This window comes from Tribolium castaneum, chromosome 1, assembly GCF_031307605.1.
Source record: "Tribolium castaneum strain GA2 chromosome 1, icTriCast1.1, whole genome shotgun sequence".
Lineage (NCBI taxonomy): Eukaryota > Metazoa > Arthropoda > Insecta > Coleoptera > Tenebrionidae > Tribolium > Tribolium castaneum.
Window position 1 is genome coordinate 21684045 of NC_087394.1, and position 15508 is coordinate 21699552.

General features: G+C 31.1%; 1 protein-coding gene across 1 annotated transcript in view; it reads right to left on the reverse strand.

The window, feature by feature from the left end:
• Positions 1 to 13410, reverse strand: part of LOC656125 (kynurenine aminotransferase) — a 23376-nt gene extending 9966 nt beyond the window's left edge. The window contains exons 1-7 of the mRNA XM_015978210.2: positions 13381 to 13410; positions 13215 to 13332; positions 12696 to 13170; positions 12472 to 12638; positions 12266 to 12422; positions 12085 to 12221; positions 10177 to 12039 (exon numbers count right to left, since the gene is read on the reverse strand). Coding sequence (XP_015833696.1) covers positions 11989 to 12039; positions 12085 to 12221; positions 12266 to 12422; positions 12472 to 12638; positions 12696 to 13170; positions 13215 to 13332; positions 13381 to 13406 — 1131 coding nt within the window. The 5' untranslated portion in view covers positions 13407 to 13410 and the 3' untranslated portion in view covers positions 10177 to 11988. The remainder of the gene's footprint in view (positions 1 to 10176; positions 12040 to 12084; positions 12222 to 12265; positions 12423 to 12471; positions 12639 to 12695; positions 13171 to 13214; positions 13333 to 13380) is intronic.
• Positions 13411 to 15508: the final 2098 nt, after the last annotated feature.

The window sequence follows — 15508 nt, forward strand, 5'->3', positions numbered from 1 at the left end:
AAACGAAAAAAAGTTAACTGTTAAAAAAATGGGCGTTTCAGGCACTCCTGGCAAATGTCGTGGGTATTTCTGAAGTCGAGTGCAACAGTCGAGGTAATTTCTGCAAAACGCTTTTGTAAATTTCCATACGAGAAACGATTGAGAAAAATGTTTGTTGTTGTTAATATTGCATCACTAAAGACAATGAACTTTGCCATTAATTATTACGAAAGTTGAGGAAGGTAAGGATGAGTTGGAAAATATGAGCATTACACTGCGGCAAAGTTTCCACATCAATGACCTGTTTATGAAAAAATTCCTGAAGGTGCTAAAATCGAGCTCGTTGTATAGCGATGATTTATGGCTTCCTTTCCTACTTTTCGATTTTTAATCGGGGAAAGTGTCAGCAAAAATGAATCAAATATGACGACCTTCCGCTAATGTTACTGGAACACGAAGCAGATTTAATTAGAATAAAGCCATATTTTAACGAATCATGGGCGATTTGTGACATTCACTGAATTTTGTACTCTTCCTGATTAAAAGGAAGGCGAAGCGCACAGTAAGCACTAGTAAATACCAAACAAGAAAAATCGTAAGATAACACTTCGCTCAAAATCGAACTTGATCCATATAATATTATGTAGGTACTAATTATTTATGAACACTTTATCTTCGCTAATTCGTCTGTTGTTGCTAAAGGTTACTTAATGTGTTTTCAAGAAATTGTTTTTAACATCAGAAGAGACACAAAGTGAAGGTGAAGTTATTTGATGTGTTTTTCTGTAAAAAATATATTTTTGTGGTTTTATCCGTAACCACAAATTCATGTTCAGTCTATTTTATGCACGGGAAAAAACGCGTTATGCCTTCAAACCAATGTCAAAAAACAAAAATACGAGTACTTATATTTTTTACGAAACCGTTTAAAAGAATTATAGAAAATGTTAAAATTGTGTAACTAGTGGATTTTCTGAAACAAACGCAACGACATTTTCTAACAAGGTGATATATTTTCTGATTTTGGCATACATTTATATGATTTCATTTAGCTATATTGGTACATTCGTACTCGTTGGAGAATTGGAGGTGTTTTTTTTAAAAGCTTCTTTTACATTTGGGTAGACTTACGTCAAAAGTCCCCGAGGTTGGGGGGCGAGCTTGAAGAGGGGGAGTGGGTTAAAGCAGTCTTTTTTTGGTTTTTTACTTATATCTCGGAAACTGTTACTCCTATCAGTTTTTATCTTTTTACTAAAATTAAAGCTGACAAAATTTACTACAAAATGATTATATGCATTTTTCTTGTAGGTCTAACCATAAGCGAGTTATAAGGCTGGAAAAAATAATCATTTAAAAAAATGTGCTTCAAAAGAAAATGTCTTGTGATTTGAAAAACTGACAATAAACTGATTTGATAAGGTCCAACACTTTATTAGAGGGGAAAGGAAGAGACATGAAAGTCACTGAAGTCTTCAGAGTCGTTTTTAGATGCTGCATTTTCGTCTTCGTCTCCAACATTAAAAACTGAATTACATTCTTGTTCAGTAAAATATTAATAAATAGATGATTTTATATAGACGTTTTAAATAAATCTTATAATAAACTGTATGCATTGAGTCCAACAGTGTATTCTATTATATTTTCTGAGTCATCTTCAGATGCTGAGTTGTGGTCTTCAACTGGAGAGCCCGAGGGAAGAAAGTATTTTTCTCTTTTATTTCCCACTCTTAGCTTAGTTGGGAGACGCTTTACATACACTATTTCCATATAAATACTTATGGTATACTAATGTTTAGTTATATAGTGTCATGTAGACACCAAACTTCAAAAGCTAGTAACTCGCTTACGATTAGTTCTACAACAATAAGGCTAGGACCATTTTGTAGGAGATTTTATCAACTTTAATTTTGATAAGAAGATAAAAATTGATAGGAGTGACCGTTTCCGAGATATAAGCAAAGAAACAAAAAAAACAGCTTTAGCCCTCTCCCCCTCCTAGAGCTCGCCCCCCAACCACGGGGACTTTTGATATATGTCTACTCAAGTGTAAAGAAAGCTTTTAAAAAAAATCCATCTCTAGGAATTTTTTCCACTGATTGCCTTATTTTTGTCTAATTTGACTGGGCTATAGCCTATAGCTGATTTTAGCAACCACTTTTTTACAGAATTCTAATTTTTGTCTGTTGCCGCAAATTTAACAGATTCCACAAACTTTTGGAGTGTAGATTTCAAATCTGAGGTCCAAATTTAGCCATCAGCTCGAGTTTTCATTTTAGAGTTTAAAAAAGTGCGGAAAGTGCTAATATGAGTTACTTATATCCTTATATCTTAAAAACTAAAGGTGTTAGAAAAAATCTGTTGGCTGTTTTTAAAGCAGCGTCCAACAGTTAGTCAACAAGCAAAAAAATTTACAAAGAGGTAAATGACTAAAAAAGCTAGGTGAATTTTTCTAAATAAATGCTAATATAAGCTACCTACATTTTAAAAACTACAAGTGATAGAAAAAAATTGTTGGCTTGAAATCAGTCATTCAATAACAGCAGAAGAATCTAAGGCAACAGTTAAGTAAATAACTAAAATTTGCGTCCTTTTTTAATGAAATACTAACTTGAGTTAGCTATATCTCTAAAACTATAGGGGATAGAAAAAAATCTGGTTGCACTTTTTAAACCAGCATCCAACATTTAATTAACAACAGCAAAAAATTCTGAGGCAACGAAGAAGTAAAAAGCTATGTGCACTGTTCGAAATAAATGCTAATAAGAATTACCTTTACCTTGAAAACTAGAGCTGATAGAAAAAATCTGTTGTTAAAAGTCAAGTTTTTGGTGCTTTAGTGGTTCCCAATCTTTTTCATCTTGCGAACCCCTTCTAACATCCAACAGAAATTGGCGAACCCCTTGCATAGCCTTAAGACAATAAAATTTGACAGGACATTTATTTTCTTTGTTGCACATTTGGAACTGAATGTATGTTAATAAATACGAATTAAAAAAACGAATAATGTAATAACTATTTTTATATTTTTTTTTATTTTAAAATTGGGAACAGATTACAAGTAAATGCTTTTGCAAGAGGTGTTCTTTAAACAGACATGTTAAATAGTTTTAACGTTGGTTCTATAGCCAATTCATTCGGAGGAATTTTAGTAGAAGAAGTTGGGTCCTGTGTTTGATTTATTTTAAAAAATGTCATTAATATTAGCAAAAATTTCTTTAAAATATGTAGATACGAAAACACATAGGAAATTGGGTCAAATTCCCTATTAAATAACAGTTTATGATGTAAATGTGAGGACAAAAAGTTCTTAACACTGCAATTTTCTATTTTTAACAAGAAAGTAACGAAAATGCAAAATAATTATGTGAGCCAAAAAACAATTAAATGATACAAAGCAATAAAAAAGTGCCAATTTAATTTTTGAATTATGTCTAAAGAAGTAATTAATACTTGCTCTAACTTCAAGCCCATTTAGGTTCAAATAAATTACTGAAAACTGATAGCCAATTTTTACAACATATAATTATTGTTTCCTTCGACAAATGAGTTGTTTTGCAGTAGAATCGTACTTTTTCATTAAATTTTTTGCACGAAATGCTGATTTTTGGCCACAGTATTATGTCTGTTTCTATTAATAATAATAATTGAGTTCTGTTTTTGTAGGCACAAAGTCGTAATAATTGTCTTTAGGTGTTCGATAAAAACGCAACAAACAGAAATAAACCTATCTAGAATCCGTAAAAAGTCTAAATTTTGATGAATTTTGAATCATGAAAATAAAAACAATCAATTGTTTAAAGAAATTTTTTGGGGCAAAAACACTAAACAAAAACAATTTATGGTCCTCAGAGACAATGAGCTGCTGCCAATTTTGTCTGTTAAATTTATTATTTTGTAATTTTTTACATTAGCCATTTTATAAAATTCCGCCATTGCAATACTTTTTTGGGCGAACCCCTCGGCGGTTTGCGCACCACCAGTTGGGAAACACTGCTTTAGGTCATATTGTTTTGATTTTATTTAGCGGAAACGACAGCTCTTGGAACTTTAAACAAATACCAGTTGAAAAAAATCAACAATTAATGTCTTATGATACCTATACAAAACAATTAAAAAACCTGCAAATTTAACAATAAATTTAATTCAATATGACAGGAAACAATAGAGCAAAAATCGATACCGTTGCTAAGAAAAACAAATTAAAAAATATTTCAAAATTAAGTTGCATGAAAAAAAAATTGACTTCATTTTTGTGATTAACTGAACGTCTTTTATCAGTTTATCACCATACGAGAGTTTGGCCGCCACTTTTGAATCACTCTGTATTTTTAAAAAACTAAAGCAAATAGAAAACATCTGTTTGCAGTTTTGAAATCTGTGTCCAACAATTATTATTCAGTAACAGCAAAAAATCTGATGCAACATATATACTGTAAACTATTGTAATAGACTGCAATTTTTCCTTATTGATCATTATCACTTTTATGAACTACGGATATCTAAGGGTTAGGATAAGAAACGGCGTCTTCCCGTCCTCGGTAGTTCCGTTAATGTCATCAGAGAGCGCAGTTGTACCATTACCGTCTGAGTTTTAAGAGAAATGAAAAAAATAGATTGTATAACGGTTAACACATAACAATAAAAACAGGTAGATAGAGTATTAAATTCTCTATAGTAAAAGATAATCATAATACAAAAAAATGTTCGTAAACTACATTAAAAAAAAAGTTTTACCAATTTGCACCCTGTCCAACATTTTTAAAACGCCATGAATACGGTTACAGATGCAAGAAAAATAATAGAAAGAAAGTTCTAGAGAATTAAATTTCCTTTAAAAAACTTCCCGAAACCATATCTCTATTATCAACCATTTAGGCTCCAAAATCGTTTAAAGACGCTCAAGTGACGGATTTGCTTGATTTTGGCGGTGGCCAATTATTGAAGAGTTAATTTATACCTAAACCGTGGAAGATAGAAATATGGTGTCGCGGACTTTTTTGTAGAAAATTTAATTCTCTACAACTGTGTTCCTTACACTTTTTAGTATCTTCAACCGTATTTGCAAAAATATAAGATGGAACGCAAATTGATAATTTTAACGAAAATTCTTTGCGCACTGTCGCATATTTATCGAAACGCTGGGAATACGGTTGAAAATACAAAAAATTGTAAGGGACAAAGTTGTAGAGAACTAAATTTCCTATGAAAAAGTCCGCGATGCCATATTTATATCTTCTACAGTTTAGGTATAAATTAACTTTCCGTTACTTGACCACCGGTAAAATGAAATGAATCCGTCGCTTGAGCGTCTGTGATAGTCTTTGGGGCCGTTGACGGTAGAGATATGGTTCAGACTTTTTTAAAGGAAATTTAATTCTCTACAACTTTCTTTTTAACATTGTTCTTGTATCTTTAAACGCATTCGCAGCGTTTAGAAAAATACGACACAAAGCGCAAATTTAAAATTGTAAATATTTTTTTATTGGTAATCTATTTTGCTTATTTAAAGCAAAAACCATCTTTTTCTAAAACGCGCTTTTAAACGAAATATACAGAGTGTCTCAAAATTGACGCCCGTGCTTTTAGGGTTTGCTTCAGAAGACTAAAACAAATGGAAAGTTAAGAGTGGAAAATTGTCCGATTGGCCTTCATTGTCGAGTTATTGATACGAAATTAAAATTTTAAATTTAAACATTAAATTTTATTAAAAGCGAATTTACCAAATTTGTTGTCACAAAATACGCTACAATAAGATTTAGAAACTTTTCCGTATATGCCCTAGCCTCTGTAGCAGCATTGCTATCATAAACACCTCTAACTTATAACTGAGCTATTAACAATCGACAAAATCTCGAATGTAATAATGTAGTAATATCGTATCATTTTAAACATACAAAACCAAAGGAAATTAATAATACTCCTTACTAGACAGAGTGATCCAAAGAATTTTAACATCGCTAACATCAACTAATGAATTATGTTCCACAAATAATTGGAAAGACAGCTTAAAGCTTATTATTTACATTTTTATCAATAACTCAAAAACGAAAGACAAAACAACATGTATTAACCTTCTGAGTCAAATTCCTAACGCACGCGCGTCAATTTTGAGACACTTTGTGTACTTATCTCACATTACATTATTTTTAATTTTTGTAATATTAATATCAGTATTTTTGATTTAAAAATAAATCAATAAAACAAATTGCGTATTCGTATTCGTGAATAATTGGCCTTAAAATACTTGCTCTATTTCGAGCACTCCGGCTACGCCGTCGTGCTCGAAAAATCCCGCGTGTTTTGAAGACCTCAATATCCACTTATACTTAAAAATATTCTTTTCTCATGTTTCTCATGACAATTTTAGTCATCAGTTTCTCAGTCTGTTGAGAGTGCAAAGCTCAACATTTTTGCATTTTTTTTCAAGTAATTAGTGAAACGGTTGGATTTAAATAAATTTAAAACGATTTGTCGAAGACAACGTTTAACGCTCGATGTCCTCTCATTTTTATTCTGCTTTAGAAATCCCTGCGATTTTTTATCACGTTTCGTCTCCTATGTTATAGTTCTTCCTAGTATTATTAACACACAAGAAAATGCAAGGAAAATGCATTTAAAACTTTTCCATGTTTGCAAAAGATGGGTAAATCGTAAACCGCAATAAACAATACATTTTTTCAAACAAGTTGGATTTCCAACTGCGTAAAAGTACTTTTTATCCTTTTCAATTACGAGCTTCATTATGTAATTATCTCAGTGTGGTATTTAAATATGTTAATGGAGTACAATGAAAAGGAAAAAACACTGTCTCGCGTAAACAAATTTGAAAAGTGAAAAAACTAATTATTCATATTATATAATAAGAATTTAAATACGAAATAAAATTTGTAAAACATGCTATGAATAAAATAAAATGCCCAATTAAAACAATAACAAGAGTTTGTTTTTACCACAGTGTCTATCAGTTTGTCTTCCTCTCGCAGCCTCTTTGACTTGCAAAGAAGCCATTAGTTTGAGGGCAAACTACATCAATAAGTAGTAATAAGCAATGCTAAATGGGTATATCCAGTGTAAATCTTCAAGTTTCGATCATCGTCGTTCACCTTGAGTGGAATTCATTGATCCTATCGTTAATATTAATGACACATACGAGGATCACACTAGGTGATGATGAGAAATCAGCGTAAGTGCGTTTTCCCCAGATTTGAAATCGATCAATTTTGCATATGAAGCTCTAAAATGATTGTTTCATGTGGAAGAACCCTTACAGTACGGGCAAAACCTCTAAATTTAGTCGTAATTTTAATAAAGTTAAATGGAAATGAGGCTTTTGGGAGAAATTACGCAAGGAAAGCTCTACAAGAGCCACATGTACTGCTCCAGGACTTGTGTAATAGAAGAAACGAACAGCAAACCACATGACTGGTGACGCAGAAAAGAATAAATGGATTGAAAATTTATTTGAAAAATTATAATTAGAACAGACGAGCACACCCAGTCTGAGAAAAGTAAAAGTTTATGATAATATCAAATATAAATCAAACATCGACCTACTTTTCATTTGAATTCAGAAATATGTGTCTGTCTTTGCCTTTTAAAGTAGTCTCTAACAGGACAAGAGCACCTGCTGTATATCAGTTTTTTTCACTTTTCAAATTGATTTTTTATGGGGCTATTTCTTATAAGACAACATTTTCTAGTCTTGTATTACAATTTATGAGATGCAACAACGGTTACCGTCACCTCATCTTGTCCCATGCTTTTCCTGTTTTGAATAAAACATTTATTTCCGCGAATAAATAAGACGTACAATTTGCCAAATGAGGAATCTGTTTTTATTTTCGTAAACATGCAAATGACCATTTCTGTGGTTAAATGAGGGCGGAAACGAAAACCGATCGAAACATCCAAAAATAACTTCCCCTTTCTATTCTAAGAACATTTGCATTTATAAATCTGACAAAAATACGTTTGTGTTAAATACAGTCGATCTAAACAGAAAAAAATAGCTCAGGCGTCACAAGAAAACAGTCACCTGTGCTAACAAAGTGATAAACTTTTGACTAACTTCAAGTTATTGCTTAAAATTGAATTATGTAATGCTTAATAAAAAAAAAAAACGTTCGGTGGATAATAAAAAAGGTTAATACGATAACATAATTGTACTACTTATCTGAAATTCACAAAATCGTAACATGAATAAAAGAAACACCAGGAAAGAGAGGAAATTGATGAACACCTTGCCCTTGGCACCGTATAAAAATTTATGACCACTTAAAAATCTCGAGCCGTCTCATTTAGATCCTCTGAAAAATTAGAACTAGCGAAATAGCTTTCAAACAATCCTAATGTCGGCCACGTGATAATATTTGTTGTAAACACCCAAAAAGCTATCGATTTTTTTTAATTGGCCTGTATAAACATGTTTCACGTGTCGCAGCATGATGTAGTGATATTGCACTTCTCTGTTGTGGTACTTTAATTAAAGACTGTTATTTCGGGAGGAATGACGAAAATGTGATTAAACTGGACGATAGTAATGTCATCGTTGTGCTTTTTTTGAAAGGCATTATTCAGAAGAAAATTTAATTAAGAAATTAGTTGATTGCTGTTTTAAAGGAATTGTAAATAGTTCACCTCATTCATTTTATACTGGGTGATATCTAAAACGTATTACTATGGATGTCTCAAAAAATATAGAAAAAAAAAAGAAATTGCAGAGATATCTAATTAATATTTTAAAAGAAACGTTTTTGTTGTAATTTTGAACTCCCTCTCCTTGGTGAGAAATACCTTAAAATTTTAAATATCCTGAAAGCCTGAAAGATATAGAGCTTCGAATTTTTATTTTGTTTCTATATTTCGACTAATAAAGTGATTCTCTACAACGCTCTGAACTCGGAATTCGCCAATTTTGGGACATCCTATATTTATTTTCACTAGGAATTCAGCTTTGTACTTTTTTGTGTCTGTTTTGTGTCTGTGTCATGTATTGAAAATACATTCTATTAATCTTCTTGAGTCATTAATATACATACCATGTTGCAAATCAATCGGTAAACTCTAGTTTGGTAATCACAAGATACTAAAAAAATCAACATTTTCTTAGGAAAAAGACATCAGTGCGTTTTTATTTTTTTCGACAACATCGTAACAAAAGAGTTGGTCCCACAATTTTGTATCACCCTGATGCCTATAAAGGATCTTAGAAGCAAAAGCGCCAAGAAATCCATCATGCTTTAGCATTTATTGGTTTGAAACAAAATTTTAGGTTTTTATTATTTTTTTCAATGATCTTTTCTATAGGGGATAAGCATAAAATGTTATTAGTTATTACATTATAAGCATGTCCAAAGGGTTCCAATGATTTTGAAAAGAATTTAACCCACGCTTAGAAAGTGCCTTGTTTAAAGGACCAATTTTTAGTTACATTAACCAAATTTTTTAGTTAATATAGGCACAACTAATGAATTGGTTGATACCAACCATAAAAGTTAGATATTATTTGTTATTCTTACAAAAATACTGATTTCCGACAATTTACTATACAATTATTTGTTTGCATTAAATTACTCGGTCCATTTAAATAATACTATTTGGTTTTAGTAACTGTACGTTTGTGAGTCCAATTAAGTTGAGGGTAGCACTTACAACTACAAAAGATTACTACTGAGGACTGAATAAAATAGTTAAATGAACAAATATAATTTATTTCTTTTTTAATAATGTTGGTAACTTTTTTGGTTTAGTTGCTATAGCAAAACTATTGTGCAATGTTAACTGAAATTTTCATGTGCATTTCCACTGCACATCAGTCAATTTCTCCATATTTTGTATATCATATCATATAGTACTTACCTTCCAACTTTGTCTACCATACGTATGTTATAAGATATGATATAATCATTAATTATTATAGTTGTTAAAGGAGTTTTTAAAATAAAAGAGCAGTTAGATTTTCATGTTTAATAAAGCTATATATTATTTAAAATAATTATTTGAAAAACAAACATATAAAGAATTCTAAAACATAACAAAATTAGGAGCTAGTATCATTCAAAGTAACGTATAATTCATTTCTGAAGTGATAATAACGACAGGGTCTGTAATCTAACAAATCACTAAAACAAACAAATAAAGGCAAACAAAATATTTCCTGAAGAGTTTCAAAAGCATGAAAATGATTATTAAACTTACCCACATCAATGATTAGCAAAACGCTACAACGATCAACACTAAAACACAAAATGAAAGAAAAATGCAAAGAGTTATTAAAGCGCAGGTGTGAGAATTTTTTTTTGGTTTCACGCACGAATTAGAAGGTTGTGCTAACAAAACCAATTAGTTGTTATTCACCGTACTCATACAGAATCGATACGATAACAAAAATTTTATTTTAACTAAATAAAAAGCTTTACTAAAAATTCTTAGTTTCTTTAACACAACTAAGTCATAACGAATCACCAAATTCCGAGTTAACGTTACAACATATTTAGACAAATTAAGTAAAGTGAATTTAGTCAATGCGACTTTGTTGTTATTACTAGGGTTAGTTTTAAGCCTACCGAAAGAGATGTAGAAATACAAAGATGTACTTTGTTGTGTACAAGGTATTTGAGGAAGAAGCAAGAGGTGTGTGAGTGGTTAGGGAAGACTCGAGGGTGTAGACATTGACACCCAAGTGTGTAGATAATAGTATGTCAAGTAACAAGAACGGTAAGGACGGTTTATCGATCGAAGACAATTGTTTATTATTGTCTGAGATCGACAATCCTTATTTGTGATGTTTATCGCGTTTTTTGCACGATCCCTATCTTTTTTTAAAGATTTATTAAATAATGTCAAAATGGCAGCTTATGGTTACCGATTGCTACGTTTAAAGCGTCGACAAAATTACTTACCAACACCTAATTTACTTACTGACGCCTTCGGACGTAGCAACTAGTAAACACCACATATTTATACTGTCTTGGAAAGAAGCGTAGTAAATAATCAAATAGAGCTCAATTGTGCAAAAATAAATGATTAGTGTTTTAAATAGTAGGTACACATTTTATTCTTTCTGGAAAGTTTAAAAAAATCAAAAAACAAAGCAAACAAACCTCTAAAAACAAAAAAATTAAAGCGTATTACACAAAGAGCTTTATTTTTTTGTTCGTGCATTATTTTATAAGGGGGGGTGATTATTTTTTGTAATTTTTTCGTGTTTAGGTGCAAATTAAAACGTGTTTTCGAGCTAATTATAAAAAAGATTATAAAAACAATTGCTGCTTATAAATTAATGTTTAATTATCAATATTTTTTTATATTATAAAAGATATTCTTTTCATTGTTTAATTAATTTTTTATTTATTTTTTTTATTGTCAGAAAAATAAAGATGTGTATTATCGAAAACAGTAAAAAAAATATAAAACCAATTTTCTAAGTTGGTTAAGAGGTTCGAACAAGTTAACCGAAACTTAACAATAACATATTCCAAAATAACAGATTAAATTAAAAAAATTAAATTACTTATGGCATTAAAAATATAGACAGGTTGTATTCTTTTTCGGACTTTCCGAAATTTTTTTGTGCAAATTTTTTATTTTATTAAAAAAAAGATTATATGGTTTCAAAAAATTTTGAATTTGTTAAAAGATTGTTAATTAGTGAACTAGAGTAGCTGTTTCAAAACTATAAAAAACCCAACGTCGCATTTTACCAAATATTTTTTTAAATAAGGTTGGTAAAAATGTAATGATTAGATCTCTCATTGAAACTATAAATTACATTAGCTATTAATTCTTTGAAGTGCATGAATAATTTATAACAACTAACTTTTAAAGAAAAGGCGACGTTGGCATTTCTATAGTTTTGATACAGTAGCTCATGTATTTTTTCTTAATCTGGATTTTTCAAGGACAAGGTAAATAAATGATTTTATTGAAAAAAATTGTGTTTAATAGTGTATTGTAGTAGCGACAATTGACTGAAAAGTGTGCATTCTTTCCTCTGCACAAGCCCGAAAATTATACAAGTTGTTTCAAAATATTGATCGCTCGATCTAAAGTTTCATTTTTCTGAAAAAAATCTCACTATTGTGTGGTCTTAATTAATTTAATTACCTTGAAAAAAGAAAACGCAACGTAATTTTCCACTTTGTTCTTTTCACTAAAAAAAGGGTTCATGGGTGTGCCCAACAAACCCATTTTGCCCAACTGTTCGCAAAACTTTGAGTCTTTGGTCGTTTTATTACGACAAACTACAACATTTGGTTAAAATTATTTCTACCACTCGGGAAAGTACCCAGATTTTCCAAATCCAGAATTATGTAGTAGCCACCTTCAGGTATTATTGGTTTTAGCCCGATTTCCGTCAATTTCTTAGCAAAGTATTGTTTTTTCGTTTGTATTATGTGTTTCTGAGTCTGAAAATTCTTTTCAATACATCTTGCAACAGTTTCCTGTAACTTTTGCTACAGTTTCCTACAATTTTTCTTTGCAAATTTGGACCTGCAATGGTGTGTTTCCGGTATATAGCGAATTTTGGTGTACCATCAAAAGATTGAAAAGTAGGTTAGAGGGTCCGTAAACCCATCCCACTTTCCATCCAGTGACTCCAAAGGTCCTTTCAGCCGATCCAATGGTAAGTGTTCGTGACCACATGTTGGGCAAAGACGCTAAAATTGGATCATTGGTACCATTTTTTGGGTCATTTTTTTCAAAAAAAAAAATACCAATTTTTGGACCATTTTGTGCCGAAACGGAAAATTCGTTCGTTTCGTCCGAAATACATAAAACGTTCCATTTTTGGCACAAAAACGCCACAAATTCCAGTTCCTCAAGCGTAAAAACTTTACCAAAATATTCATTCGGATTGTTTAAAATAACGATTTTCGTCTTTTCGTTAAAACAATTTTCGAGTTTTTTCGAATCAAAAATGCATTTATTACCCAAATTTTTGGGCCCCTGTACCAAATTCAAGGTCACAAATTTTGCTATTCCGCCCACACTTTCGACTAGATTTTTATAACAAGGTAGAAAGGGCTCAAAAATCACAACTTCATCACCAACATCAACATGGCCATGGATGGCAACAAAAAGGGCCTCGTGGGCACCCACAGTTGTCAAAATTTCGGTCATTGGGTCGATTTGGCGGCCCACAAATTGCGAGTACAGACCTGCAAGGGCCGTTACGAGACGTGGGTGGCCCTGAAAATGAATTTTAGAAGGGCCTTTAAAACGGCCCTTTTTACATAGTCACGAGTGTATTGGTGGTAAAGGTTGGAACTTTGGCTAACAAGGGCCAGGGTTTCCGTGATGTGTTCGGGGGGACTGAAGTCGGGAAGTACGGTCCTGAGGTCGATAAGGTCCCTAAAAGGTGGGTTAATTGAACCGAAAAGTTACTGTTTTTTGGTTTACTCGATTTGTGGGATTGAATCGGCCATGTTGACTGATTGAATTTGTTTATTTTTATGTATACAATGCGGTACCAAACATTTTCTAATGTTCTAATATTTTAAAGAAAATTATTCAAAATTGACATAAAATTTAAATTAAATTAAAAAATTGATGATTAATAAAGATCCGAACAAGTTACATAAGATATTCCGTTTAAACTGCACATTAGCATTGTTGAAAGTTCTGATAATTATATGTATCTGAAAATTGGTGTACAGCCTTAATTCGTTGGGCCCTGTTGAATGAAAATATTTTCTACATGGTGGCACTTCCGTTCATATCGGAAGTCGGTATTAACTTTCTGAAGTAAAAAGATATGCTTTTTAATACGTTTTTAAATAACTCGAGTTATTTCATGGTGATTTTTATCAGCTTTCTCTATACCTAAATTTAGACATTTTCAACATATTTAGGATTTTTTAAAAATTTTTGGTTTTACATCTTTCACTTCAAAAATCGGTAATTCTGCTGTTTTTAATTTTTTTAAAAGTTTCAATATTTCGAAAACAATTAAATTTACGTACTAGGGAAAGATGACAAAAACTCTTTTAAAATAACTCGAGTAATCCAAAAATGCACTAAAAAACATAGCTTTCTATTTAAATAAGAAAGTTGATAAGGACTTCCGGTATAATCGGAAGTGCTGATATGTTGAAAATAATATCATTGATCAGGACCTATAATGAATTATGGGTGTATGCAAATTTTTAGATGAGCATCACTATTAGGACTTCCATTATTTCTAACGTGGGGTTTAGACAGAACAGCCTGTACAGGATGTATCAGAAATACATGTGTTAATTTTAAAAAAGTTTGCAGACTCCGTTTGGATCATAGACTTCATAGTAAATGATATCAATAATCCCAACACGCGCTCGGTTTGCAGAGAGCTTCCATAACTAATTAGCTAACCAAATACAAATTCCCACCACAAAAATATACTTATTAGCTCAAAATATCTTATATAGGGTGTATCAGAAATACGTGTGTTATGTTGAACATGGAACAGAGCTCAACAAATAAAGCATTTATTCTATTTGTAATTTTTCAATAAAACTTTTACTTTATTTAAAATTTGGAAAAGATAACAGACTGAAACGTGTACCTGCTTATGGGCACAGAAATAAAAGAGCCAAACTGTTTTCATTGTGATAGAAACAGACAATTTAAACAGTTTAAAACAACAATGAAAATTGTTGCTATAAATACAAACTAAATATTAAACATTGAAACATTTGTATAAAAGAAAGAAAGAAATCAGTGAAGGTAATAATTAAGAATTTTGCAAAATGTTATACAGATAAGTCGTATTTGATAAGTTTTATTCCGTGGCAAAATTAATACACGTATTTCTGATACACCCTGTATAGTCGATTTATTTTTGAGTTGGGAGTGTTTATATTTTTGAAATATTTAGTTCTAGAAGCCTTTGTTTTTCATTACATTTTTTTTTAAATCAACCTATTTTTTCTCATACCCAACGATGTATTTACAATGTGTGGTGAAAGTATGTACTTATATTTTACTAGCAGTTGCCCACAGCTTAGCACGCATGTCCACAACCATTTTGAAACACAGAAAAACAATGCAAAACTTAGTATAACAAAAACTAGAAACACATAATTTTATTGTGAACTTTTTTTAAATTTAGTGTGAATTAAAACCGTGACCCAATGCGAACCTGAGTAAATTTTGCTTTTTTTCATAATTGCAAACAAACTTATTCTCTGTTAAACCCTTCTGTGGATGTGATTTTTAAAAATACTGAAACACATTTTTTTCCTTTTTAACCGTAACCATATGCCAATTCTCTCGAATACAACTTTAAAAATGAAGGAGATTTGCATTTAACTCTATTCAGGGTGGAATTTCTTAAGATGCTGAAATATACGCCTCTTCCTTTTTAACCATATGTCTAAGATATTAATTGATATGTATAACTTCAACAATAAAGAATTTTTTATATGTATAACTTCAACAATGAAGGATTTTTTTGGGTAACTCCTCTTGGAGTGAAATTTTCATTAAACCTGAAACACGCGTATTTTATTTTTAGACGAACGCTCATAAACCAATTTTCTTGGTTAAA